At 38.7% G+C, this 26973-nt stretch overlaps 1 protein-coding gene across 1 annotated transcript in view; it reads right to left on the reverse strand.

Moving 5' to 3' along the window:
• Positions 1–26973, reverse strand: part of nrg3b (neuregulin 3b) — a 185878-nt gene that overhangs the window by 73368 nt on the left and 85537 nt on the right. Inside the window, exon 2 of the mRNA XM_079658502.1 lies at positions 19100–19235. Coding sequence (XP_079514628.1) covers positions 19100–19235 — 136 coding nt within the window. The remainder of the gene's footprint in view (positions 1–19099; positions 19236–26973) is intronic.

Here is a 26973-nt window from a genome sequence, read left to right on the forward strand (position 1 = left end):
TTAATCTGGACTCCATGTTTAAAAATGATTTATGAGGTCATCTATTAGCAAAACTAGCAGAAGAACAGAAGGAGATACCAAAAATCAGAGGAATACAAAGACCACCAGCATCAAAGGACACACTTGAATCAGAGAAAACAAGGACTAATGCAGGGCGCTGGTCGAAATAGCAGGTCATTTGTTACTTTCATTAGAGCTGTCTCAGTCCTACTGTACCCTGCAGGCGGAGGCAGATTCCTGGAGGCGATAGATGCGGCGGAAGTAAGTGGGTTCAAGATAGCAAATTGGTCTGTCATTTCTCAAGCTTCAGTGTTGCTGATTAGCCCCTTTAATAGTGGTTTGTAAACTGCGACTTTGTCAATTTCAAACAAAAAAGAGAAAAGAGTACTATTAATAATGTTAATTAGGAGAGTTGTGTCCAAATGTGGGGGATTGTTCTTCTTCTAACACGATTTTTCAAATGAAATGTAATAATGTTTCATATTAGATTTTAAAAAGTCTGTTCATACTTTAACCTTGTCAAATGAAAGCATGTTATTATAACGTGTAAGTAGGTCTTAACAAGCACTAGACATCTCCTCAATAGGACATAATTCAAGGAGCCAACTAATTCAGACACTAACCTTTGTATTGGAAAAACACCATTAGTAAGGTTTTATGAGACATTCCTTTGGCAGAAAGTTCTGAAACCTCTTCATTTATTTCTTTTGAAAACTATCTTTTTAAAGAGATGTTCAAAGGGGATCTGAAATAATTCAATATTAAATGATCATTTGAAAGAAATGGCACATTGTTCAACCTTATTATTGATTTATAATTTCAGAAGAAGCCAAAAAAGCCAAGGTATAACTTAAGTGATTCATACAGGTTTTGATAGACTTTAATTAAGAAATAGTTAAATCGATTGTATTTCTATTGTTATGGGCCAAAACCTTGACATGTATTAATCTATAAAGGCTCTAAAAAAAGCTCTTTCCTTCAATACAGCTTTCAAAAGGCAAACAAGCCAAAAAGAAAAACCAACAAAACAAGTTTGCTAGAACTGCTCAAACGTCTGTAGCTTTGTGCAGAGTTGGAGGTTTAGCTATTGTTTTCAATAATTCCCAGTGGTTCTCATCAACACCCCCATATATTCTGTGTATAGCATATAACAACAGCTGCTCCTTGTACGACCTAATGGTGTGCTACACTTGAGATGCTCCGAATGGTACAGTAGAAAGCCAAAGAAACGAAAGACGGGGGTTGAGCAAGTTAAAGAAACAGAGAACTTTTTAAAAATCTAAATGCTTGTCAGGACCTATATTCATCGGGTTGTAGGATTTCAACACTAAGGTCATTAGTTTATGGATATGAAAATACAGGCAGAATATAAAAGCTCTGGTACTGTTGTCTCCCTATCCACTAATTACACAATTGCTCGGACAACAGTGAGAATCATAAATATTAAGAAAAACCTTTATTTATTCGTAGGGAGATTAAGGAATAAACTATTGCCTTCAATTAATTATTAACAGAGATTAACGACTGAATTAGGTTGAAGCAGGAACGTTTTCTGGGGTGAATCACAGTTTTGTCAATATGCATTGCAAAGCTGTTAAATGGAAGACATTTTTGAATCTATTTCACAAACTGGCCTGTTTGATTGCCACCAGCTGAGCTTCAAGGCAGCTCAGGCTACTTTGTGTTTCTCCTTGATTCTGCCAAGTCACTCAACTTAAAAAGGGCTGCTTTTGTGTCCCCAGTCTTACAATGACTTTCTAGTTGTCGAAGTAATTTTACACTGACATTAAAGTGTTAAATACAGAAGGACACTCACCAAATCTGAAGGAGGCCTGTGTACTCCATCAGGAGAGGTGGAATGACTTCTGAACTCCCATCCTCCCACACCTCCGATATCAGATTAGAGATAGCTGTGATTGACTATTTCCTGTAACATCCCGAAACTGAGGATCCCAAATTCGCAACGACTTCACAAGGTTTGCAGAGTAGAGAAAAGGGCCAAGATTTCAACTTCTCTCCAGCTCTGTTTGAAGAGTTACACAATGGTTATTTCTTTAATTAGACAAAGGTGCAACACTATGAATGTCATCCAGGAGACACTGTGCTGAAATGTCAACCCTTTATCTCCAGATAAATGATACACAGTCTTCTCTTTCTCTATGACAACCAACTTCCCACCCTGCCTTTGAGTGTGGTCGTTTGAAACAAAATACACAGGAAGTACAAACTAGTTCTGACTATCCCGGTCCTCATGGGCCACTTCCACCAGATTTATCCAGCCCAACAATCAAATAGGAAATCCCCATTAGAGCTTGGTTGGGAGCTACAGTTAGGACAGATTATCTGTATAGTGTGAAGGCTTTACAGATTTATCCATCCATCTTAATCACTCTAATTCACTTGTGGACTGTTCTGAGCCACCCTGATATTGTGAGATCTGTTTGGTATCTGTGACTGCATGAGTCCTTTGAGGGGATGAATGTTTCTCACCTGCCATGGCGAATTCTGTTTCGTAGGTTTGCCTTTTATCACTGCATATTATACATCAATATGCATATTAATGCGTATGCGATCAAACGGGGGTGTTGTGAGATTAGAAGCCTTGACGTAAGTGACATGTGAGGAGTCAAGAGGATCATCACAGCTACACGGCTGTGTGTCTGAGACGCTGCTTTTCCTAATCGTCTATAAGACAGGGAAACTAAAACTCAGACTAGTGTGATTTCAGACATTTTCAAAATGTCTACGGATTTGCAAAGTTTTCTCATGGGGCCTGAAGTATTTGAGAGGAACTGCTGTTCTCAATCTACCATGACGTTGAGCTCTCTCTCTGTACCAATGCTCTGGAACCGTAACTCATTGTATCTGTTGCCACACAGTTACTAATTGTTTTGTTTTAAAATAAAACTTTTATCAAAGTTGTTAACTGCTGTGAAATGGATTAGTATTCCATATTTCTCCACACAGTCTATGGATTTGTTTGTCAGCGTAAGATAATTGGATCATTGATCTGGTCATTCGCCCCCTTTATCTGGACAGCAAGCTCAAGCCCACGCTTCAAACTTAATATATTTATGGATTATCAACAACAGTAACAACATCTAAAGATCTACCTTACTCTTCGTGACAAGTTACTATTCACTTTAGAAATCTTTCACTAAGATTCTGCACACTGAGGGCATATTGGTCACAAAAACATTTTGTTAATCTAATATTAATCAAGAAAGTGAGACACATTTGTAGATAAATGAGCAAAGTGTGTCAATTTCCCACTGAATCGCACTGTGGCTAAGATAGTTCAAAACACTCAAACTTCCCCGAACTTCCCCAAACACAACACAAGCACAGAAATTCACTCACTTCAAGTATTCAGCGAGAGTAATAGGGGGTGGGTGCACGCTCATTTACACACATTTGCATGTCATTAGCACTTCAAACCTGCAAACTTGAAAGGCTTTCCTTGTCAAGAAACACTCTAATCTCTCTCTCTCTCTGCCTCCCTCTCTTTCTGCGTGTCGTGCTCTTTCCCAGGTCTCTGCTCTCTCACACGAGCAGTGATTAAGGAAGCTCAGGACATCAATTAGAAAGTTTAACCTTCTGTTCAGACTTATGACAGCTTATCTATCTATGATGTGTTTGGGGAGTCAGTGTGAGGTCACTGCTTGTGCCGCAATCTTGACAAAATGCCCCAATTTACTAACACATTTGCACAAATAAAGGGAGACCTTAAAACGAATTATACTGTAGTAGAGATTTCTAGTTATTTGATTTTCAACTAGAACACGTCTAAAGCTTTCTAGTAATTTTAACCATAAGTAGATACAAAGGTAATTACATGTATTGATTATAGTGTGACTTTAAATATTGAATTTCAAGTCAATAGAATATTATTAAAGTTAGTAATCTAAAAGTTCCAGATCCCATTTACCTGATTTTCAAAAAAATCTGTGTCTATGTGTGTGTGTGTGTGTGTGTGTGTGTGTGTGTGTGTGTGTGTGTGTGTGTGTGTGTGTATGTGTATGTGTATGTGTATGTGTATGTGTGTGTGTGTGTGTGTGTGTGTGTGTCTGTGTGTGTGTGTGTGTGTGTGTGTGTGTATGTGTATGTGTGTGTGTGTGTGTGTGTGTGTGTGTGTGTGTGTGTGTGTGTGTGTGTGTGTGTGTGTGTGTGCATGTGTGTGTGTGTGTGTGTGTGTGTGTGTGTGTGTGTGTGTGTGTGTGTGTGTGTGTGCCTGTGCCTGTGTTTGTGTGTGTGTGTGTGTGTGTGTGTGTGTGTGTGTGTGTGTGTGTGTGTGTGTGTGTGTGTGTGTGTGTGTGTGTGTGTGTGTGTGTGTGTGTGTGTGTGTGTGTGTGACAGATAACACAATATATGCCACATTTTAGTTAATTACATCCAGCAAGCCCAAGCAACTCTTCTTATTTCTTTCAGCAATGTTGATACAAAAAATATAATTTAACCATTCAATTAAAAACAAACAAACAGCCTCAACTCTGGACACCATCAAGCATCGAATCAGACCTACTGCTGTTTTGATTAATTACGCAGCTTATACACTTCTGTTAAGTTTGATACTGGCTGTGAAAACAAGTATTAATAAGTTGCAACATATAAAAGCCTTGCTGCATTGCCCTTCTTTTTCCTGAAAGATCATAATATTATACCGACTTTGGTTTTTGACACAATGACAACATCTAATTAGAGATGGCAGGAACTTTCATAAACTGAGTTCTACAGAGATTAATAGAAACAGCAGTGACAAGCAGTAGACTGGCAAATTTGCAGGAATACCAACAAAGCTTCAACACCATCAACAACCCGAAACCCCAAAGGCATTTCAAAACATGTAATCACTGTCAAGCTTTCCTGTAAAATGTTCGTATCCACTGAACTGTTAGGAAGAGGCAGACTTTGACAACACTTCTCCATTTCTTGTCCCAAGTTTAGACAGCTTCTTCAACTGAAGATAACTTCTTGGTGCTGACAAAAAGAGAATATAGCAGGGAGTAGTGACAGGCATCAAGGGCTTTCTGAGACAACAGCCTAAAACACAGAAGCATGATTCCTCATATTTTGGTTTATTAATTAAAGATTGAACTTGCTTTTTAGTCAACAGTAAGTACTTTCAAGTATTTTATTAATCTTTTATCGACATTTTCCCTCTGTTTTATTTTTGATGCGTAATATGGCAATCACAGTCAGTATTTGGCTTTTATCTAAAAAGGGTTTATTTAAAAGGGAAAATATAACTGGGAAAAATATTTGGTGTATATGTTGAGAATATCGAGACATCTTTATTTGTTTTGAGATAACATGACATGAGAGCCAGTGACAGGGACACTATTGTCTGTCTACATTTATCTCAAAGAACATTTTGGGACACATCCAGCTGGACAGTGACAGATACTGCAGTATTTCCATAGCAATGGAAGTAGGGGTTGTGGCTCACTGCACACACTAAATTAAGCAGAAGTAACACAATCACAGATAAAACTAAAAACATACTGACAGATAACCAGTGAAGGGGCAGTCCCACAGAGGCCAAGGCAATCCCTCAGCTTATTGTTGAGGTTGTTCAGAGGTCAGGCAGAGCAAGGAGCTACAATGTCCATCTCCAAAGAGATCCTTTCTAACAATCAATTATTTTTATATATTTATGAGGCTAGGCTGAACATGTTCCTGCTCTAAACAAGTCATATTCAAATTAAAATACAGTCATCTAATGCAATGTTAAAGATACTAATATTGTAAGCTATAAATATAATATTAATAATTTCCATTTGTTTCTTTTACACCATGTCTTTTATTTCTACGGTTCCCTTTTTCATGTTTTCATTTTTAAGGTTGTTTAAATATGTACAATGAATGCTCTTAAGTCGCCAAGATTAACAATTGACCTTCTACTTAAATTGTGATGAAAGTGGGGATGCAAATAAGCCAAGCACACATAATTATTTAAAGTTTTTCCATATCATTAGATCAGGGCTAACTTGCAATACAATAAAAGAACAATGCTTTTTATTTATTAATCTTTGCCTCAGTCTTGTATGCATAATACCATCAAATTCACTGTCACCAGCTGGAAATGAGCCTACTTTTGCGTAACTGTCTGAAGTCAATGACACCTTGTTTAAATAAAATACTATGAATTGTGAGTGATGAATATGCCGCTGTAATCTTTGCAAACGGCTTAAAGTATGGAAAGTGTGGAAAGCGTGGAAAGCGTGACAGGTAACAAAGGGGGAGAGGATTTAGAAAACAGTCAATTCATTGCTGCTGCCCTTTGTTTTTCCCACCTTATGAACTGTTTTTCTAATTTTGACGTCCCTTATGCGGCAATGCAGGATAAAAGACCACTCTTTACGTGCCTTGCCATAAACTCATCACTACGCCTGTCGGGTGCTCTATCCTGACACATACATCGTACAGCTTTTACAAAGGGGCTTCCTGCATGCCAATTGCAACTGAGGCTTACGCATTGATAAGATGGTTTAGCTTCACACTGGGCGCACACATGACACACTGATGTGCACACATGACAGCTGATGTGGTTTAGCTTCACGCTGATCAGACATGTGTGAATCTGTCCTGTCTCCTGGTTCAAATGTAATCTTTGTTAAGTTATCACACGGCTTCTAAGAAGAAAAATATTACATTTTTTGTTCTTACAATAGAGATGATCCATTTAAAAGGGATGGTGCCCATTTTGTCTTCACGCCATTCACACAATTTGTACATCCAGCCCAATATGGGATGTTGCAGTGCTGCTATGTGGTGTATGTTTATTTTCATAACTTGTGACCATGACTTGTTATTTTTATAAATGTGTTAAATGAGAAAAAGGTTAAAAAAAGGCGTATATTTATCTGATAAGGCTTAAGAAAACTATGTCAGTGTTTCAACAGTTTATTATATCATTTAATTATTGAAATAAGGCTTCAAAGAGTCCATCTCTAAGAACTCTAATTAGTGAGGTTTATCTGTAAAAGGCTGTTTCACAACAATTCAACGGTCTTGCTCAGGTAAAGATAAGAGAAACCACATGGAAACACCATTATTCCTTGTTTAAATTCAAATTAGCTTTAATGTTTGAGACTGCCCTTTCTATCGTAGCTTTTTTAATCAGCATGCATCGGTATTGACAAATTAATATTTATCCCCAGTTTGCTTGTTGTTTCCCCGAGAACATGGATTAAACCAGAACGCAGCTTGGTAATTAATTTCAGTCTGAGACAGGTTGAGGTGGAACGATGGGATTTCTTTCTGCCGCTCTCCGTCTCCTTTCATTTGCTACTTTACTTAATTCAATTCAAATACAATTCAGGAGCGTTTTATCAATAACATGGACGGTTCCCCCGGTGTAATACAAAACAAAACCCTCTTGTGAAAACACGCCAAGCAGAAAGAAGATATCAGGAAAAATTAAGAATGACGTCAGATCATTGGATGATGAAATATGACCCGGGTTTGTTTTGCCTATAAGCACACACAGAAATATAAACACCTTCCAATATTGCCCGATATAACAAACTCCTAAAAGCTTTTCCTTTCTCATGAAGTTTCTACCTGTCCTGTAATGATTAAATAAATGCAGCTCCCTCTGGTGGAGTGCAGCCGACAATCCTTAGCACAGTTATAGCAAATGTTTCAAAGTCTACGCTGAACACAAACCATCTGATACCCCTGTGATACATGTAGGAGGAAGCTACATCCTTATCCTCCTTTGTTTCCCTGTTAACACGATTGGATTATCACCTTGCACCTCTCTCCCTCTGCTTTCCCTTTTCTATCTGGTCTTCTCGTCCTGACAGTAACAGGCACAGTAGGTAGTCCTTTAGAAAATCTCCAGACATCCCATCTGCATGTGTTGGCTACAGTATTTTCTGTACACAAACATGATATGGACTGTCTTCTGTGTCCACTGTTGACAATCATTTAGACTGAGCGTCAGTAATGAGAAGCAGCTGTTATCCTTCACCAGCTGGGCTTAGAAGGAAATGACAAGTAAAGTGCTGCGGGGAACTAACTGGGGCTGTACTCCTTCCTTCAAATCCAATGCAGTGTCTTCGTGGTGAGTACATCCATCCAAAGGCTCTGTCATTACTATATTGAAGTCTCAGCATGCATTTGCATTTAAGAGGAGAGAGTGTGTCTCATTTTGTGTGTTCTCCTTACGCTCTGCACAGTTCTCTCCATAATTGTGGCAATATACGGAAAAATACGATTATTTCCACTCTCAGATGGTTACGGACTAAAATATATCAACCGTGTTAATCAGATGGGTCATTTAAACTGAAAGGAATATTTGCCACATTTGTTCTGGTTTCAAATTCAGCAGCAGCGTGGGAACACAAATAAACTACTGTTGTTGCTTATTTCTTTGGTGAAATCAAAATGAAATTAGAGTTCTCACTCTCTCTGTGAGGACACATTTGTATAATGAAATTGCAGCTAGTGAGCTTATTTTTTCCTTTTTGCTTGTGGAAACTGCCTCTACAGTATGTTCAGGTGTCTGGATGAGCATTTTCTTCTGCAGTAATTGAATGACGATTGAGAGCCAGCTTCACTAGGATTTATGAAGAAGGCTGAATGTGGCAACACCGCTGAGCCTGCTTCCAGTTGCCACTCAAGAGCACTACAACCAAAATAATTCCCTGCAGCCAGACAATCAAAACTCGTACGCCAACCTGTGATTCAAATCATGAACCAGATGTCTGAGCAAGGTAAAGAGCGCCTCATCAAAGATGGTAAACCCTGTCAACATAGATACTGCACCAATTACATTAGCATTGTCAGGCTACTTTGTATATCTTCACATGGGAGCATTTTAGGAAATATAAACAAACAAGTCAATAACACAAAGGACATACAGTGTATAATGATTCTGTTGCAATAATTAATTCATTTTGACCATGGTTTCATCATTTATGGGCAACTACTATACAGTACCTTGTAATACCGTAACATGGATGTATTGTAAGCTGATATGTAAAACAGTACATTATAAACCGACGCCTTGTGAAAGCTCTAATTGTCTACGGGTTTTCTTGACAACACGTCGGTTCTATGCTCATTATGTAGTAGTAGCTTGAAAAACAAGGCTGTCTTAATTAGCTTCAACGCAATCTGCATGACAAGCCTGCAGAATGTAGAATATGATATTTAAAGAACCGAGAAAGAAATGTGGGTGACTAAATTAGTGATGTGGTTTTAATAGTATGCATGTTTTGCGTAGTAGCTACTGTATAGGAAAATGTAAACGGAAGATACACTTAATTCCTAAAGTTAGAAGTTGGATTAGAAACCAATGTGCCAAATGTACTCAGTTCAAAAGGCAATATGATTGGCCTGTCATTGGATGTAGCCAACAGGTAAGTCTTCCCCCATATTTATAATTGTGTTGCGGTTATACAGGAGCTGGGTGGGGTAGCGGGGGACATGGCCCATTGGCTTTAAGCCTGGAGAACGTCCTCCCTAGCTGGATGGATCAGCAGAGGAACGACAGCATCGTGGATTAGTGCAGCCTGTCAAGGTCTGACGGTGCAGTGACAATTTAATCGCTGAACAGGCTCCCCAAATAAAATGGAAGACGAGAGGAAGAAAAATAGGAGGGGAAAGTTATGAGGCTGTGGTCTTCATTTATATGATTCATATTGTCATATCAAATTCTGTTAATACTGCTGTCAACGTCTCTTAGGGAAAAAAATCACATAAACAGGCTCATAGAGACAGAGACTAAAGCACTCTCCGCCTATCCTTAAGCTCAACCCTACAGCAACAGCCAATAGAAATAGCTCTTTCCCTCATGGGGAGCCGGGAATTGCTGTGTCTTTTTTTAATTTATTTTGTGATAGTTCATGTGCTCTCTCATCAGGGTAGATGAACATGTCCCCTAAGGCGTTTGGATTCACACACACATTGTAAGTGTGTTGGTTATGAAATACTGGTTTCACAAGTTATCTATCTGCACAGATTGCTTTTGGAGGAACAGACGAAAAACAGAATCGATGTTCATTTAAGTAATGATCTAATATCTTATGTCAGCATAGCTGTGGATGAAGCAATCAAATGTGCAAATTGTGTTTTGAATTATTCACAACGGCATGTCATTCATACCATTAGGTGGCAATTATTTTAATGTCTGATAAATCAATACGGAAAATATATAATGCAAATGATAATTGCTGTTTGAGCATTTGAATGGAACCGGCGTAGCAGAAGCACTAAAAGTTAGTCAACAAAATATTTGTTCTGCTTCTGGCCTCTCTAATGAGGGAAGAAGTTACCATGGTAATAGTAGACACGAGCTACCTTGAGCTTTGCGAGGCTTTTAATACAGACACACAGACACACTCAAAGGCACACACGCAGCACATCCATCCTCTATGCTGAGAGAATACATCCAAACCATTAAAGAAGAACAGATATCTAAAGGCTCGGTCGAAGATAAAGAAACCATTGGGTGAGTCTGACTTCTTCTTCTACTGTATAATTATCCTTGTCAAAGGCAGCGTCACATCTCCTTTGACAATTTAATCACTACCTCTATTGTCATTGAGAGGTTAGGATCTGCACTACAGAAAATGGAGGTCAGACCCATATGACTTCCTTTGACCTCTTTAACTCAACCTATAATTAATGCCAGATTGGCACGGATAACATAAGTCTCCATTTCATCAAAAACACCCTTTGTTACATGATCATTACATTCACATGCAAACCTTTCTTCAGCTTTAAAACGTTTTAAATGAATCCAATTTCATGTGCAGGCCTCTGTATCCTAGATACTTGCAATATCACCAGATAGAACAAAGGTGGACAAATATCCAACCAGTTGACTTTAAGATGGTACACTGCCTTGTGAAAACTATTTCATAAAATACCTCCTGTTTAATTCTTATATAGCTCGCTTCTCAGCTTTACCCGGAATAGTACTTTTTTTTGTTATTATTATGGATTTACCCATAAATCAGAATGAAAAATATTCAAAGCCCATAAAAATGGATTACTGTGTATGGAAATGTTTTTACTGATACACACAAAGCACGGTCCAATTCATGTTCTTCCCTTAATGTGTCTCTTTGGCAGGGTGGCATCAAGCTGTTTTAAAAAGCTAACTTGCTGCAGCTTTACGTCATCTGTGCAACACAGGCAAGCCTCTTTGTAGTGTGCTGTTGACACAATGCCCATACAAGTTAGGAAACATTCTGTTAAAAAGAGGGATGTATTTTCAGTGAAAGACGGCCATTTTCCCTACTTATTTCTGCATGAGATATATTTTCCATTTTAGCAAGAAAAACACGATTTTGCAGCATAGGATGATGTAATAGCAGAAGCAATATCTGTTTGATAAAACTGATGTTCTGTAGATAAGTTATTTGTTTGAATAAATAAAGAATTGTGAAGAGGATCCACATTATGCAATCCATACAACAATGAAGAAAGGACATGTTGGCGGTATTGCATTCCCTGTGTAAATCAACCACTGCTTTCCTAATGACTGAATGATAAGCCGTTGCTGTGTGTCACCAAAATGCAACACAATGCTGCAGGTGGCGGCCAAAGCTGCAGTGCACCATCATCCTGAGATATTCTCCAACATCCTCCAAGCGTGGCTAACCGCATGCTTCTGGTTTGTTGAGTACATGTTAAAACGATTCTGCTGAGCCCCACAATCCAAAATCAAACCCTGCATCCCAGACAGAGGTCCAATATTTGTTCAACTAATAATTGTATTGAAATGCAGCAAGAGCTTTACATGAGGAAGGGCGTATTATCAATAAGAATTGAGCTGAATAAAGGGCCTCCATGTAGTGATCAATTAACACGGTTATTTCCATAAAATATCATCAGAGGCCTCAAGGTCCTATTTCCTTGGGGACTATGAGGACTCTAAGTGGCTCTGGCAAGCTCCACTTCACTGAATTACTCACGTGTTCTCCTGTAACTCACAGACCTCACACAAAGAGCAAACCAATGCATTACTCTTTGCACCACCAATTAACCTCCTAATAACTCCACATGGAACCATTTGCATTAGTATAGACAAAAGTAAACAAACAAACATACATACTGTGCTTATTTGCTACGGAATTAGCTGTGCTTAGGTGAAAGGAAAGGAACAATTTCAGTAACTAAGCCTTAATGCAGCATCAATATTAGTGGTGTTAATAATTACAATTATTCATGTTTGTTTGTGCATCCAGGTGAAAGTAAACAATTGGAAAACAAACCTTGAGATGGTTAAGCATCTCATACCTCATTCACACCAACGCAACTCCGGTTCAAGCTCCGTGCTAGAGCTTTTCAGGTTCAGAACCGGTTCTTCGGTTTAGCTCCGGCTCTTTTCACACTGCTCAGAGCCCGAATGGTGCTGCGTCATTGCGTCATTGTTTGCGTCATGACGTAACCTTTTGCGTGCCTGCTTCATAAAGCCAAACCGCGCGGAAACCCCTCAAGCCCCTGTCGCACTGTCCCGAAATTGACACCCGATGGACGCACGATTAAGGAAATGTTCAAATTCGGCTCTGATCGTAACAACATCGGGCCATTCATGAGGGCATCTTAAGCCATCGTCTGACAGCCGGTGGAATTTATCAGGCTCCGGCAGCAACTTCGGGAGCGGTGGCAAAATCTTTGGCATGCCAAAGGTGGCTTAAGATGCCTTCACGAATATCCCGATGCTGCTACGATCAGAGCCGAATTTGAACATTTCCTTTATCGTGTGTCCCTCTGGTGGTTTTATTGCACAACAAAATCATGTAAACATATTATGTAAATAACCCAATTTGAGTTCTGTGAAACTAAAAAGGATATAATATATTATTTTGAAGGCGAGGAAGTTGTTGTTGCTATGGAAACAACATGACGGAGAAAACTTAATATCTTCTAGATATAAAGACGGAGAAAGTAAAGAACAAAGTCGGAAAATATCAGTACAGTATCATAATACTTTAACATAATTGTTTGTGTTACTTTCGTTGCAGTTGTATGTCTTAAATGTAATGCAAATGTTGCCTTCGTGTGCGGTTCGGGGCCATCTTCGTGTAAAATTCACAATTCCATATTCGTGTGTCCATCGGGTGTCAATTTCGGGACAGTGTGACAGGGGCTTCACAGCTGACACCAACATCAACATCAATGGCCGATTGTGCTCCAGCTTCCTCTGTACCTCTTCGGAAGACCAGATTCCCAGTAGGTAGCTGGTCTCTTCAGGGGACCACTGCTGCTTGTTAAGTTTTTCCATCGTTGTGTACAAACTAAGCTTTTTGTTGTTGTTCAGGAGTCGATCAGCTTAAATAATACACTGCTTTATCATCTACACAACTGAGACCATTCACAACATGAACATTGTGCTTTGCTGAATAAGATATGAGACTTCCTGTTTAGACCAGAAACTATTTTTTTGAAATGTTTACTGAGGCTACAAGTAGGGTCATTTTCTCATAGCCTTCTATGCAACCAGACTTCTTCTTCCAACAAGTGTTGTCGTCCCCTGCTGGCTAATGAAGAACGCTCGTTTAAATGCATACACCTGGGGACAGCCACTGCCATTTTCAATTTTTCTTCAAATTATAAATATATTTGTATATTCTTTTCAAACTCTTTGCAGATGATATGTTGGACACTTTTAACTTGAATTCCTCATCTGGAGAAAAGCTGTTTAAACTCCTTTTCATAACTAAATACACTTGTGGCTATGTGTTGTGATTGTTATTCAACCCAGGACTAGCATGCACCATTACGCATGAGGAGTGACAGGTGTGGAGCTACTGTATCCTCCATGGCTCTGTCAGGCATTGGCAGGTCCACCAGCACGAAGTGTCCCCACAGTCTGCGGATGGTTCTATTTGTTTCTTCATGTACTGAATACTTTCAACGGGTAAGAGTTCTCGTAGGATCACACAGGAACACGTGTTATCTCTTCCAATAATAACTTTATTTAAGGTGCCTTTGGGAAGAAGCTTTAGTGGCAGGTTTTATTTAACACTAACCATCATAACACTCTGAGTGCTGAGGTTTTGAACACAGAAATAGAACATTTGGTGACATGATTAGGTATGACGGCCAGCTCCTGATAATGTATTCCTCCACCTTTGGCATTTTCATAGAAAATGTGCATTCTGCTTGTGTACACTCAGTCAGCCTGACATCTCGCAGCCAAAGGAAAGTGGGACATCATTTCAGTCTCTCTATTGCTATCCCAAACATGTTTCTCCTCCTCCTGAAGGCAGATTTGATATTGATCTGCATCTTCACAGGACTAATATAATATTGAGATTTACAATTTGTCATGATTTGTGCTGTGCCTTTTTGTATGTCTATGAAATGAACATACATTGCATTGATAAAGCATTGCTAATCAATTCCAAATGTAATCATACTTTACCACTAATGGACACTTTGGGGAGCATTGAGGCAATAACTGTCATTTAGTTAATTATTATAAGCATTTGTAATTTCGCCTCATCCATATATATACTGTATGAAAGTGTATTCAAAAATCCTTTTACAGGGAATACTGAGTAAACTAATATACATCAATGTATTAATTTAAAGGCTTTTATAAAAGTTGCGCATCTTCAAAAAAAATATTGTTCAATAATTTGATATTCTAATACATCTGGCATGCCCCGTGCCACTGAGTGAGTGTTATATGGATCAAGACAGTGGTTTCCAACATACATGTATAATTGTAGCGCAATACATGATTGTCACTAAAAGCCTTGTCTATACGTTACAATAACATATAAAAAATAATTGATTAATTAATTTGAATACAAATTCAATTTAGTAACTATTATAGGCATAAAAAGACAAACATTTATAATCTTTTCTTTAATATAAATGTTTCTTCTGCGCGTTAAGTGTCCAAACCGGGCTTGTCTGGATAAGTGCATTTTTAAAACAAGCCGGTTTCAGTTGGATTATTTGTCACAGTTGCTCCGATCAGATCGGTCTCCTCCATTTTGTAGATTATTTACGACTTTTGAATCCACATAAACACATCGGCAAAATCCGGCTTACTTTGAGCATGTGTTTTAAACAGTTTAATCCCTTTGTGAATTGTTTCCACTTGCGGCGTCCTTTAATTTCTTCATACAGCGGGAATCCAAATGAATTAATCCCAATAACCATCAAAGTCACTCCAATAATGCTCCTTAATTACGCTTTCATCCTCCTTTAACAAAATGCGCAACTTCCAACAGGAGTCATTTGGGGGGGCTCTTGGGAAAAAAGGTTTGGAACCACTGGATCAAGAGATGTTCCACTTATCAAACAAATACATATTTGGGAACTTGGCAGGGCTCTGAGTGATGGCTTTCTACTCTGGTTATCAGTGGAATTATAAAAAGTGAGCCTCGAATTACCACAAGACCTTTTTAATCCTTGTTCATTTTCTGTATCAAGTGTATAAGAACCCACAGCACTGATGTGGAAGTAGGTCTTAAACTCACATTTGCATGTTTATTTTGGGAGCCTTATTAGCATTGGCAAACATGAATATCCGGCAGGGGGGTAAAGGAGGAGTAGAGCGAAGGATATGTTTCATAACAAAATAAATGGATTCCCAAGTTCAAAACTGTGTTCTCACTCAATGATTCAAGTGTTTAATGATTGTTCTGACATCTTTACTTATATAAAGTTGGAAAACATCCAACCATCTTTTATGCTCTTTACACAGTGGCCTGGAGGAGAGAATGACGTCAATGGCTGCAGCGATCGTTAGCGATGTCCTTTGCTATGCTGTAGAACAGACTCTAAAGATCTTCAGCTACTGTCAAGAGAACGCGGATCTGACAATGCCTTGAGGGATGATAGACCAACGCCAGTATCTCCACCGAAAACCTCGATCTAAATCATCTGTCATATATTTTTTCAAGTTACAAAATGTTCCCTGTGAGTTATATCCAGAAATGTGTCAGGACAATATCAAGCTTTATCACCGAGCCCAGTGTCACTAAAAGGACAGAAGAAAACAGTATGAATATAGAAATGGCACAGCAGAAACCCTACGGCGATTTGCAGCTCATTGATTTAGTCTTTCTGTCCGTATGGGTGAATCCCCACGAAAGTCATTTTCATCCAGACCTCAAACAAACTGACTGTACGCTACTTGCTCAGCATGAAATGATGAAAATAGGAAGTAAACAAAAGGCTGGTGATTAGATTGCAACAATGAACAAGCCAGAAAGGATTTATTCAGGAGTTGGGTGAAAAAATGTGATGAAAAAAACTCCAGAATGATGGACTTAAATTCCAAAGATGGATAGAAAAAATAAGATGTTCATTTGTTGAAATAGTTTGAACACATTTCTAATTACTCAGTAGTTCGAACGTGGAAATAGTAAATAGCTTATCAATCGAAGAAGGTCGACTGTATCTCACATACATAAATAAAACTGCTTTAACTATAGAGTACTGTGAGTATGTTTTGGGGACTTTTTGCCCTCTTTTGGGTAGAAATCTTTGAATGCAGCTTCAACGTAGACTGTTGGTTACATTTAATTGTTTTTAAATTACTTGTTGCCAGTAATCTTAAGGACATTTTGAGTTCCACTTAGCAGCGACAACGTGAAACAAGTCAGTAAAAAATCTGCATTGCGGTCATTTAAATGATAATATATATTTCAGACTTACTGCGTAGACTTCTCTCATAAATTAAAAACACCTTACCATTTCAACAATGTACTAAACCTGTAATTATTCTTTAGGCAACAGGTACTCGGCTCAAGAGAAACTGACAGACAGCACTTCAAGGTTCCTCACTTCTTCATGAGTCTTACGGTACATGCACTCATTCAAAAGTTGCTAATTCTAGCCCAGAGTTGGGTTGGCTTTAAACTTTTTTTGTCCGAAGGTAGGAATGATTAAACTGTACGGGTTCTTCCAATTTGTCAAAGAAACATTTGACACAATAAATTAAATTGAAAAGATTTGCTGAATCTTGTTTAATTGTGAGTATTTTAATGATCTCTTTCACGTGCCCTGAATCTTCCACAACTTGCTCAATATTTACTTTCCTTAGAAGCTTGACTGATGCGTCAGTCATCTTACAGCTTCTTTTTTTCAGATGGAGATTTAGGCCCCTTTCATTTCAGGTAGGTGTACTAATGAGCTGTTTTTCAATTCAGCACAACTCTTCCCTCAGAGAAGAAATCATATCATGTATTTTTAAAGTGATGTATTTTTAAAGGGATGTATCTGTGTGATTGCATAGTTAAAGTGGATCAGGCCGCGAGGGGCAGCAGACATCCAGGAATACACAAAGAAAAAGGAAACTGACAGTCCAAGGAGGAACTTCCACTGACTATTAAACACCACATCCAGTGTGTGCACATGTTGTAAATTACATTACATGTTACTTGTTAGACGCTTTTATCCAAAGCGACTTACATACTCAATACTGTGGACAACCCCCCCCCGGGAGCAATTTGTGGTGAAGTGTCTTGCCCAGGGACACAACGACATGCTGATTCCAGTGGGGTTTGAACCTGTGCTCCCTTGATCCGAACACCAACGCTCTACCCACTGCGCCACACGCCTTCACGTAAATATGTAATGTACACACAATCCCATATACATTAGTAATAAGGATGCTCTCCTAGCATACTGCTTGATGAGGTCGTTTTTGCACTCCTAGCAAAAACATGATCCTGAGTTGTTTGATGGCTAATTGATAGCTTACAGAAAATGTTACTGACATTCTGTTTGCAGTTTATTATTTTATCTTTTTCTTGAATATCGTTTACCTCTGTTAAGTATTTGTTACTTTATTTGTTTGTTTATTTATCTGCTTATCTGTTTGTTTATGTATGTGTTTTTTTATGTGTTGTTTTTGTTTTGTTTGTTAGTTTTTTCATAAAAAATGTATGTCTTTAAGAAAAAAAAAAATATATATATATGTGTGTAAACAATTTAGTTTTTGGGAGAAGGGGTTGGATTAAATAAGTGTAAACTTCTTCCCGCCCCTTTTCAGCTGTGTAATTAAGTAGACTAATATCTTTGTAAATCAATTTGACACTGCTTATTTTTGTATTGTATAATAATTATCATGTTACATTTTTGTATTATTGTTTTAGACATTTGAAATAAATCTAAATCAAATCAAACACAACATTCTGCTCAAATAAGATATGTAAGAACTATGTTATACCACTTACTTTATGCTCTCTTAATAAATTCCTCTTATTTTCTTATAAGTGTGCTTGCTCTACTAAGAAAACAATCAGCTGGGAGATAAAGGAATCTGCTTGCTAATGTAGATAGTAACATACCTTGACAGAGCCATTAAAAAGGATTGGATGTGTGTTTTCAACAAATTGATAACATGTATGTTATGCCTGCCACATTAGGTGTTGTGTCAAAGTCCTTTTAGGTTATATTGAGAGGAGTTAGTGTTAGTGTTGAGGTACGGGTTGGGGTTAGGGTTATCTTTTTCATTTTTTTAAACGACGGCTTGAGTGAAACTAAAGAAGAATTAATAAATCAGTTGCTTTTAAGTAAGATCAAAGGAGGATCTTGGAAGAATCATTCCACCTATCATTGAAATGCATCTCATGCCGGAGAAAAACACTGCTGTCATTATTAAAAGTTTAGTCGGACAAAGTTAGATTACATTTGCTCCCCATGGGGTTCTTCTTTTATCTGCAACAGATTTTTTTAACTGTGAAGTCAGATTTTGCTGATAGAGAGAGAATCAGCTGCATCTACTGTGGGCAAAGCATCTGTATCTTTGGTGTAGTTTGCACAACATGTTCCTCGTGTTTCATCAATCTAAAAACAAACTGTGAGGCTGGGGAAGAAAGTAGCTTGAATGAAAATGACCCCAAGGTTGGTGAGTGCAGGGGAAGGGCAAAGAGAGGAAACGTCAATGCTGAGCGAGAAACCAAATGCCACACACACACACACACACACACACACACACACACACACACACACACACACACACACACACACACACACACACACACACACACACACACACACACACACACACACACACACACACACACACACACACACACACACACACACACACACACACACACACACACACACACACACACACACACACACACACACACACACACACACTCACCTGCAGTGTCTGTGAACCCCAGCCACGGTTTCAATGATGGAGCACTCTCCCTCGTTTAGACAAAAAGCCAGGTCCTTGTCTTCCACACATGGCTTGAATACCTCCGAACGTAGACTGGGAAGAGTGGGGGCCACTGCTGTAGACAGAAAAAGACAGATGCAGATTTAGAAACTAATATAACTGAAAAAGTAAAAAAAGAAGGGTAATTTCTTTCATGTTTTCAACTTATATCCTATCTAATTCTCACAGGATCAGATCCTATTTCTTTCATTTCTTTGATGCGCCTCTGCACATGGAGTGCCAATATGTATCTGAGAGTAGTTTTACCTCCACAGTGATTTATTTTGGACTTAAATGACAACCTCTGGTCAGATTGGAAGACCATACTTTATACTTTGTTTTACATTCTTTGGGCAAAAGGCAAAATTGCCCTCGGAAACAACATCCTTTTCTGACTTAATAAAATAAGCAGTTTTGGTTTTAAGGCTTCAGACTCTGCCCTGATGCAACAGGGATCGTAACAGTGTCACACCAATTATTGAATGCAATAACATGCTCTTGTAATATTATTGTTTGCAGTTCTGCATTTGTTGCTTTTATCAAACATATGTACCGCATAGTTTCTATTTTGCTGTTTGTTTCAAATAAAGCAGTCCAACCACAATTCCTTAGTGAATCTCCTGACCTGCTGCTTTCTGTAAACACAGTTTCAAAACACAGAAATACATTAGAGCTGTGAGGAAGTGAGAGGATAATATGCTACACCACACGCAGAGAGATGGGCTCGGGGGTGTAGCTTTAATTCTCCTCCTGCAGTCTGACCCTGAGCCGCTCTCACATAAAGATCATGGCTGCCGTGCCATGTACAAGCACTGCAATGCAGGGTTCTCCACCCTGTGAAATATGCACAGCTGTCAGGCATGTTGTCACTGTGACGTATAAATACTGTGAGCTAGCATGTGCAACCACCATGTATGTATGCAGATATGAATTCATGCACAAGCAGACACATGTTGGCATACACACAGTCACAGACTCTCACACACGTACAGTTCACGGAAATTATCACTCAGAAGCTCTTTCACTCCATCATGTAGTCAAGCATTGAAAATTAGATTGACTGGTATTACGCTCAATACCTTGCCAATACAATTGGATTACACATCGGATCCTGCTTTAATCCATTTATATGTCGCAAACAGAAACCAATAAAATGCACACACATGCACAAGCCATGTTCTTCTGAATGTCATTACTTCCTGATTCTATCGTCTTTGTACGTGAGTCGGCTCAATCTGCTTTGCAGGACACACTCCTGCCAGCCAGTAGCCTCTTTAACCCGACCCTCTTTCGACCAACCGCGCGTGCTTGAGAAATAAAAAGTCGGTAATCCGTTTGTTGTGCCCCAGTGTCCAGCTCAATCTATGTTTTGTTTACGGCCATTGATCGGTAAATCCAGGGGACTCTTCATATAAGGCCCGAGAGATGATGAGAGATTAGGGGAACACAAAAAAGAGATATGTGGTGTTCCTGGGACTCTTCTCTTACAGAGCAAACACTTTAATCCACTTACTGTAGTGGTTCATATTTTATCTTCAGAAGCATGAGGAGTCTCTTTCTGTTTTATACCTATGTAGGGGATGTTTAAGATGTAAGAAAGGCAACGCATTCTCGCTCTCCGATTGCTAATTTGAATAATTGTTGGCTCACTTCTGATACATCAGTCCCAAGAGTGTGCTGCATATAAAAGTAGGTTGTGAACCCAGGCTGACTCTCACTTTCTCGGCTTAAAGGACACAGATCTTGTATTATTAATTCCCAGAGTGTAATGCTAAAAAGGTTATCTATTCCAAGGTGCAACTTTAATAATAGAAAATAGAACACAAAGTCCCCCTGGGGTACCCATGTCACGGGTAATAATTACCAAGGCGCTTAAAGTTGCTTGTATCTATTATTCAGACAGCTTCAGTGAGCGCATGTAAGAAATAGCACATTTGATGTGTGGTCTATGTTAGGTTAGTGGTTTAGGTACATGAGGCAGAGATTTTGTGACAAAAGAGGAAATAGATTTTGTGCTGTAAGCCTAACCATTGATTCATTTACATTAGAAAAGCCAAGGTCAGTCAGATACCAAACATCCTTTTTAGTTCCTGCGTCTCAAATGGTCTTATCTCCTTAAACGCTTCGAAAACTGTATTTTTTCACCTGTCACCTTATCTTATTCTAAATATACAGTGAAGAGGGCTTTTGTTGATCCATTATTACTGTCTATTCCTTTCTGTAAAAACAAAAAAGTGTGGCAATCCTTTCATTTGTCTCATATTGTTGACAGAGCAGAGGGGGAGAATGTGAACTACACAAGGTCACAGTGGTACCTATGACACAGCACTTTGGGAATCGGTGATGATGTATGACGTGTTCATATATTCCTTTCACCGGGGACAAAGCTCCGAGCCACATTACAGCAGCACCTATTGTATATCGGCTCTGTCTATTTTTCAGACAATGAATGTGCCAGTATCACAGCGGAAAGTGGGAGCCTAACATGAGTGCTATTAAATTAAATATATTATGGCATGCTTTAAATGTGCAAAGGATTTCTAGAATAGCTGGTATTTGAAATCCCCACCGTGGTTTTTAATATTGCATATATAATCCATTTAACCTTTAAACATGTGAAAGTCCATGCAAACATTCTGGCACTTTCTATTTTAATAAAACATGATCAAATCCTTACGCTGGTATTCTGCAAACAAAGGCTGTACCTTTCCTCGCCAGGTGCAAGGTCTTCAAACAAACACACATTTTGAACTGATTACATTTCAGAACAATACAGAAAAAAACCTCTCTTCGGTTCTAAAGGATTACCTCCACTCTTTTAGCCCTGTTGGCCACATCAAAGAACAAGCCATCTTCAAGTATGTTTGGCCTTGAGCAATACAGGCTGTCAATTTCATATGGGTTCCTGCTTCATCACTGTGACAGGCAAAAAATGTAAAAAAATCTGCAGCACAGCAAACACAACTCGGGCACTTTTGAACGAGAACCTGTCAAACAAGAAAAGCTCTCGAAAAGTTACGTTCTTTAAACATTCGACTGTCAGAAGTAGAGCAAGTTAATAAAGCAATTAGTCTGCCTCCTGAAAGTGTTTTGATGTGATATTTTCTGGGTTGCCATTTCTTGATTCTCAAGTGACTAACCCTAAAAAGATCAATGTGAACCCTGCCGTGGATCCACCAGGCGAACCAATTAAAGCTATACAGGCTAGCAAAGCAGTGCAGAAAGCATTCCACATTTTATTAGAGCAAAATTAGTCTTCATCTTCATTATTGAACTAATAGCTGATAAATGATGTGTCTCTTGCTTTAGGTATTACTAAGACATAGTGTCATGAGGAGTTATGACAAACACACAAGCTTCCATAACATTCATTTATCAACCCTTTTTTAATGAACCCTTTCACAGAATAAACCTTTGCGTTGCATGCCTTTAGCAAACTTTATGACACTCTAAGTCTTAGATAGCTGCAAAAAGAAAAACATGTTGAAAATATGCTAATACATGGCAGCTGCAGTGGGAGCATGATTCATCCTGGACTCTTTTAAAATCATGTTCACGTCTCTCACCCTCCCAGCTGCACAAAGGCAATCCAGATTGCAGAATCCCTTGGTAACTTTCAAGGAATCTACTGGCTGGGGATCACAGATTCAGATGATGCATGAGAGATCAGAGTTATCTGAGAGGAATACTGAGGCTAGAGCTCCTTCCTAGTCACTACCGTTAAATAGCTTTCAATCAATATCTTCAAGAACTCAAACGGCTTAAACTAAATATGGGATTAACTTTTTTTCGGACCAAACCTTCTCTTCTATAACAATAAATACACAAATGAAGTCACTTCTTTTGTATGATACAAATTAAAAACCCATGTTCTTCTCTAACTAACCCTAAAATACAGCCATCCAAAGAACTCTACAAGTGGGCCAGCATCTGCACGGCGCAGCATGGATCTGAATATTTATATTTGGTCAACACTGAGACATTGTCAGTGTTGACAGCATTGTGTTAACTATACATTATTCTCAAACAAATCCATAAAAAAGAGCATACATTTGAACCAACACATATGCCTTGATGTATCCATAAAGTAGGCTGTAACTGTTTTTACGGCAGGTAGGATCATCACGTATTTATTACCTGTTATCTTAAAGGGAAAAAATGGTGAACAATTTGTTACTTTTATTTTAAATGGTATCTGTAACCTCAGTTTACCATTCACACGTTTACCTTTAGCCCTAAATATTGATCCCTTTGAACAGACAATTATAGCACCACGGAAAACTGTTTAAATTGGAAAACATTTTCCCAAGAAAGCTCTTATGTAATTGTCCTGTGGAGGCTTCCATACAAAATCCTGTACAGTATGTGCTCTAAACTTATTGCAGACAGTGCATCATAAGCACAGACAACACAACTCCAGAGACAATTCCATTTACAACTGTAGCATTTTCCATCTATGGCTTCCTTCTAATGTGCTCATTAGTGTTCTTTGCTGAGTCTTATCCCTCCGGAGACTATGGTCGGGAGAGTACTGCCTGTGTTTACTGCTGCACACATCAAAGAGGGCCTACTATGTAAGGGGGAAAGTCCTGAGAGAGCCTGCTGATTGCTTACCCATCATGCACCGCTGTCTTTTGGGCAGAACCATATTCAGATGCATACAGTGTAGTAGGTAAGGAAAGCATATTGGCCCTGAAGCAGCACTGCATCTGATAAGCCATTGGAATATACCGGACCTTATTGAAAGGCAAGGAAAGGCAAGGCAAGGCAAGTTTATTTATCTAGCACTTTTCAACACAAGGCAATTCAAAGTGCTTTACAAAAAATGAAAGACATTAAGAAAATGGCATTTAAAATCAGTCATTAAAAAGAAAAGTTAATAAAAATAAACACTAAAAGAAAAAATACATGGATAAAAGTTACAGTGCAGGATAAATGCTCCATGCCCACCATGTTTCAACACATACACTTACAGCAAAAATAAGTTTTAGAGCAAACTCCATCCTGCTCTCACCGTACGAAAAATTTCTATATCATTTGTTTTTTTCATGCCAGCTCAATTCAAGTTCAATTCAAGCATTATTTTAAAGCAAAACACAATGTTTGCCTCCTAAATGTGTTTTGTCAAGCAAACATAGCACTCCCGATGCTAGTCATGTCTGATTGTGTGCCATGGCAAAGCTCACTGACCTTTTCAGGTCTGTGATTGAATTCAATATAGAAAATACACAAACATGTACTGAATACTCGATGTACTGAATACTCGATGTAAATACACTGCTTTCAAAAGCAAATTCTGTTTTTGATTTGAAGCACTGTGAGACCCTAAGATCGCATATTTTCTTTTTTCAAACTCATGGAAGTCACGTATTCCACCTACGTCCAGACACATGGCAAAACATACTTTATGTTTGATCGGTGGTGAACCATCAGGGCCTTCAAGGTGTTCAGAGAATACCCTGGAACACTCAGATAAAACTAACAAAAAATCTATTTAATTATATCAATAAAATGTAATAAAATGTATGTAAAATGAATAAATGAGAATCGTATCTGTGTTGTTGATCTGTAATATTACAGTGTTACGTTGATTTGTTTGTCCTTCTCGGTCCATGCACTACGCATTTCAATGGTTTTATGTTTTGTGCAACCAATCAGATCTTGTTCTGGGTCTCTGGGTAGAATATCCTTCAATCAAAGTATTCTATATCCTTGATAGAATACCCTGGCCGTTGCACTGAATGAGAGCGTACCTTTGGATTGACAGTTTGATCAACCAATCATATATTGATTTGTAGCCAATGGGCGTGTTCTTTCAGAGTTTCCCTCGGTTTCAGGGTGCTCTATAAGGCCCGGTAGTTCACTGGCTCGAAACCAAGGATCTAGATAAATGCCACGAACCAATTCATATGCAGTTTTATTGTTTTTAACGTTGAAATGTCAAGAGCAACAGGTGAAGATGATGTTGCTGCGGAATTGTTGTGAGTACCCTTTTCTAGACGACAATTCAGTGAGAAGACGGATATTATAACAGCGGGGGAGCGGCGGCGGGTGTGTGTGTTTCTACAGAAGGTCCAGTTGTGATAGACACGGTTCGCGACTGTGTTTGATATACTGGTTGCTCAAGCTTCAGAAAGACAAAAAGCACTTTGAACAGCATACTGTACATAGATAAATATATAAACTGAAAATAAAACATTGAACTACTGAGCATGTATGATAGACCTTGAAAGATAAAGCTATGGAAAACAAATAACGGAGAATATAAAGACGTATTTAGCCTTGAATATCCAATTCCTAGAAAAAGCCATGGTCAATATGTGTAGACCTATAGTAGCATATCTCTGTTGAGTCAGTCAAACACAAACATGCCCATATATACTGTTCAGCATTCTATGTCCTGCATAATCATCAATACGACAAGCCTTTGGAGACCTTCTGCCCCTGACATGACACAAACAAATAGTAGTTGACCCGTGGGACTATTGGTTAAAAGACAGGCGCTGGCTGCAAGCAGGGTTAAAGAGCACACGGCCTTGGTCGCCATGACAGCCCAGTGATAGGTATCCGTTGGGACATTTGTCACGGCTACTCGTTCTTCACTCTAGTCCAACCTTAAAGCCCTGCGTTGTGACATATACTGTATATATTGTACAGGGTAGTATACAAGGTTTGACCTAAGGGTAAGCAGTTGCAGAGTAGTGTTGGCAATATTTTAAAACGTTCCAACCAGCCCAACAATCAGCAATTGCCAATATATTTACCAAAAGTGTGATTGTGTGTGTGCTTTGCTCAGCGGAAGCTTTCACCTGCTCTTCTGGGGTCAGAACATTAAATTAGGAATGTAAAATGACAGAAAATTCAATACAAAAAAACACAACTGATTGGCTGAGAACAATACCAATTTTAGTTGCAATTTCACTCATTATATTTTCATACATTCATCCAATTGCCCAAACTTATTGCAACCCTATTACATGTTTGCCAATGGAAGAGGAATACACATAATGTAATTCTATATTTCATTGCAGTTTTGAACTTAGGAGTACAAAGAACTGTTTTTCTTGGTAACTAAGACACCTTTGAGTCTAGTCATTATCTAACAGCACCATTATTGGACAAAGTAAAAAAGGTCTTGTGTTCACAGTGACAGGCCCAAAGCAGTGGGTTAACAAATAGACCTCATAAGACATCAAACACACATTTAACCTTAAGCGAAAAAACCCTTAATGAAAAGTTGTATAAATCGACATTACCTAGGGACCCTTTGTCAGCTAAATCTTGATTACAGTTTGGGCAATCATACCGTACACACACAAGTACAGCCATCCTCTGCTGTTCCAAACCCCTCCTTCTCCCAAACAGATCATAAAGTGACCAGGACATTTCTCTCCACAACCCGCGCAGCATAGTGCATTTCTTTTTCAGCCAAGAGACCGCATTGGAAGTCTGAATCGCCTGTACTGCGCTCTACAAGAAGACTTAGCTTTCTTGTTATTTAAAGAGGAATATACCTCTGTTGGAGGTCTGCACTTTAAGCGACAACCTGTATCGGATAGATGGGGCTGTGCAAAGCTCAGGGAAGCGGGGATTCAACAAGGAGAGAGTATGACGTTTTGGATGGAGTGATTCCTTAAGAAAAGCACATAAATCATCAGTCTTTAAAGTGGACCTATCATGCTATATTTGAAACATACATTGTAGGGCCATTCCTATACAAAACATGTCTGTGAAGTTTTTTTTTCAAAATACCAAACAGTTCACCCATTGTAGCCATGCCTCATATTGCTCAGACCCCTCTTTTGAAGCCCTGT

Source organism: Notothenia rossii (genome assembly GCF_949606895.1).
Source record: "Notothenia rossii genome assembly, chromosome: 11".
NCBI lineage: Eukaryota > Metazoa > Chordata > Actinopteri > Perciformes > Nototheniidae > Notothenia > Notothenia rossii.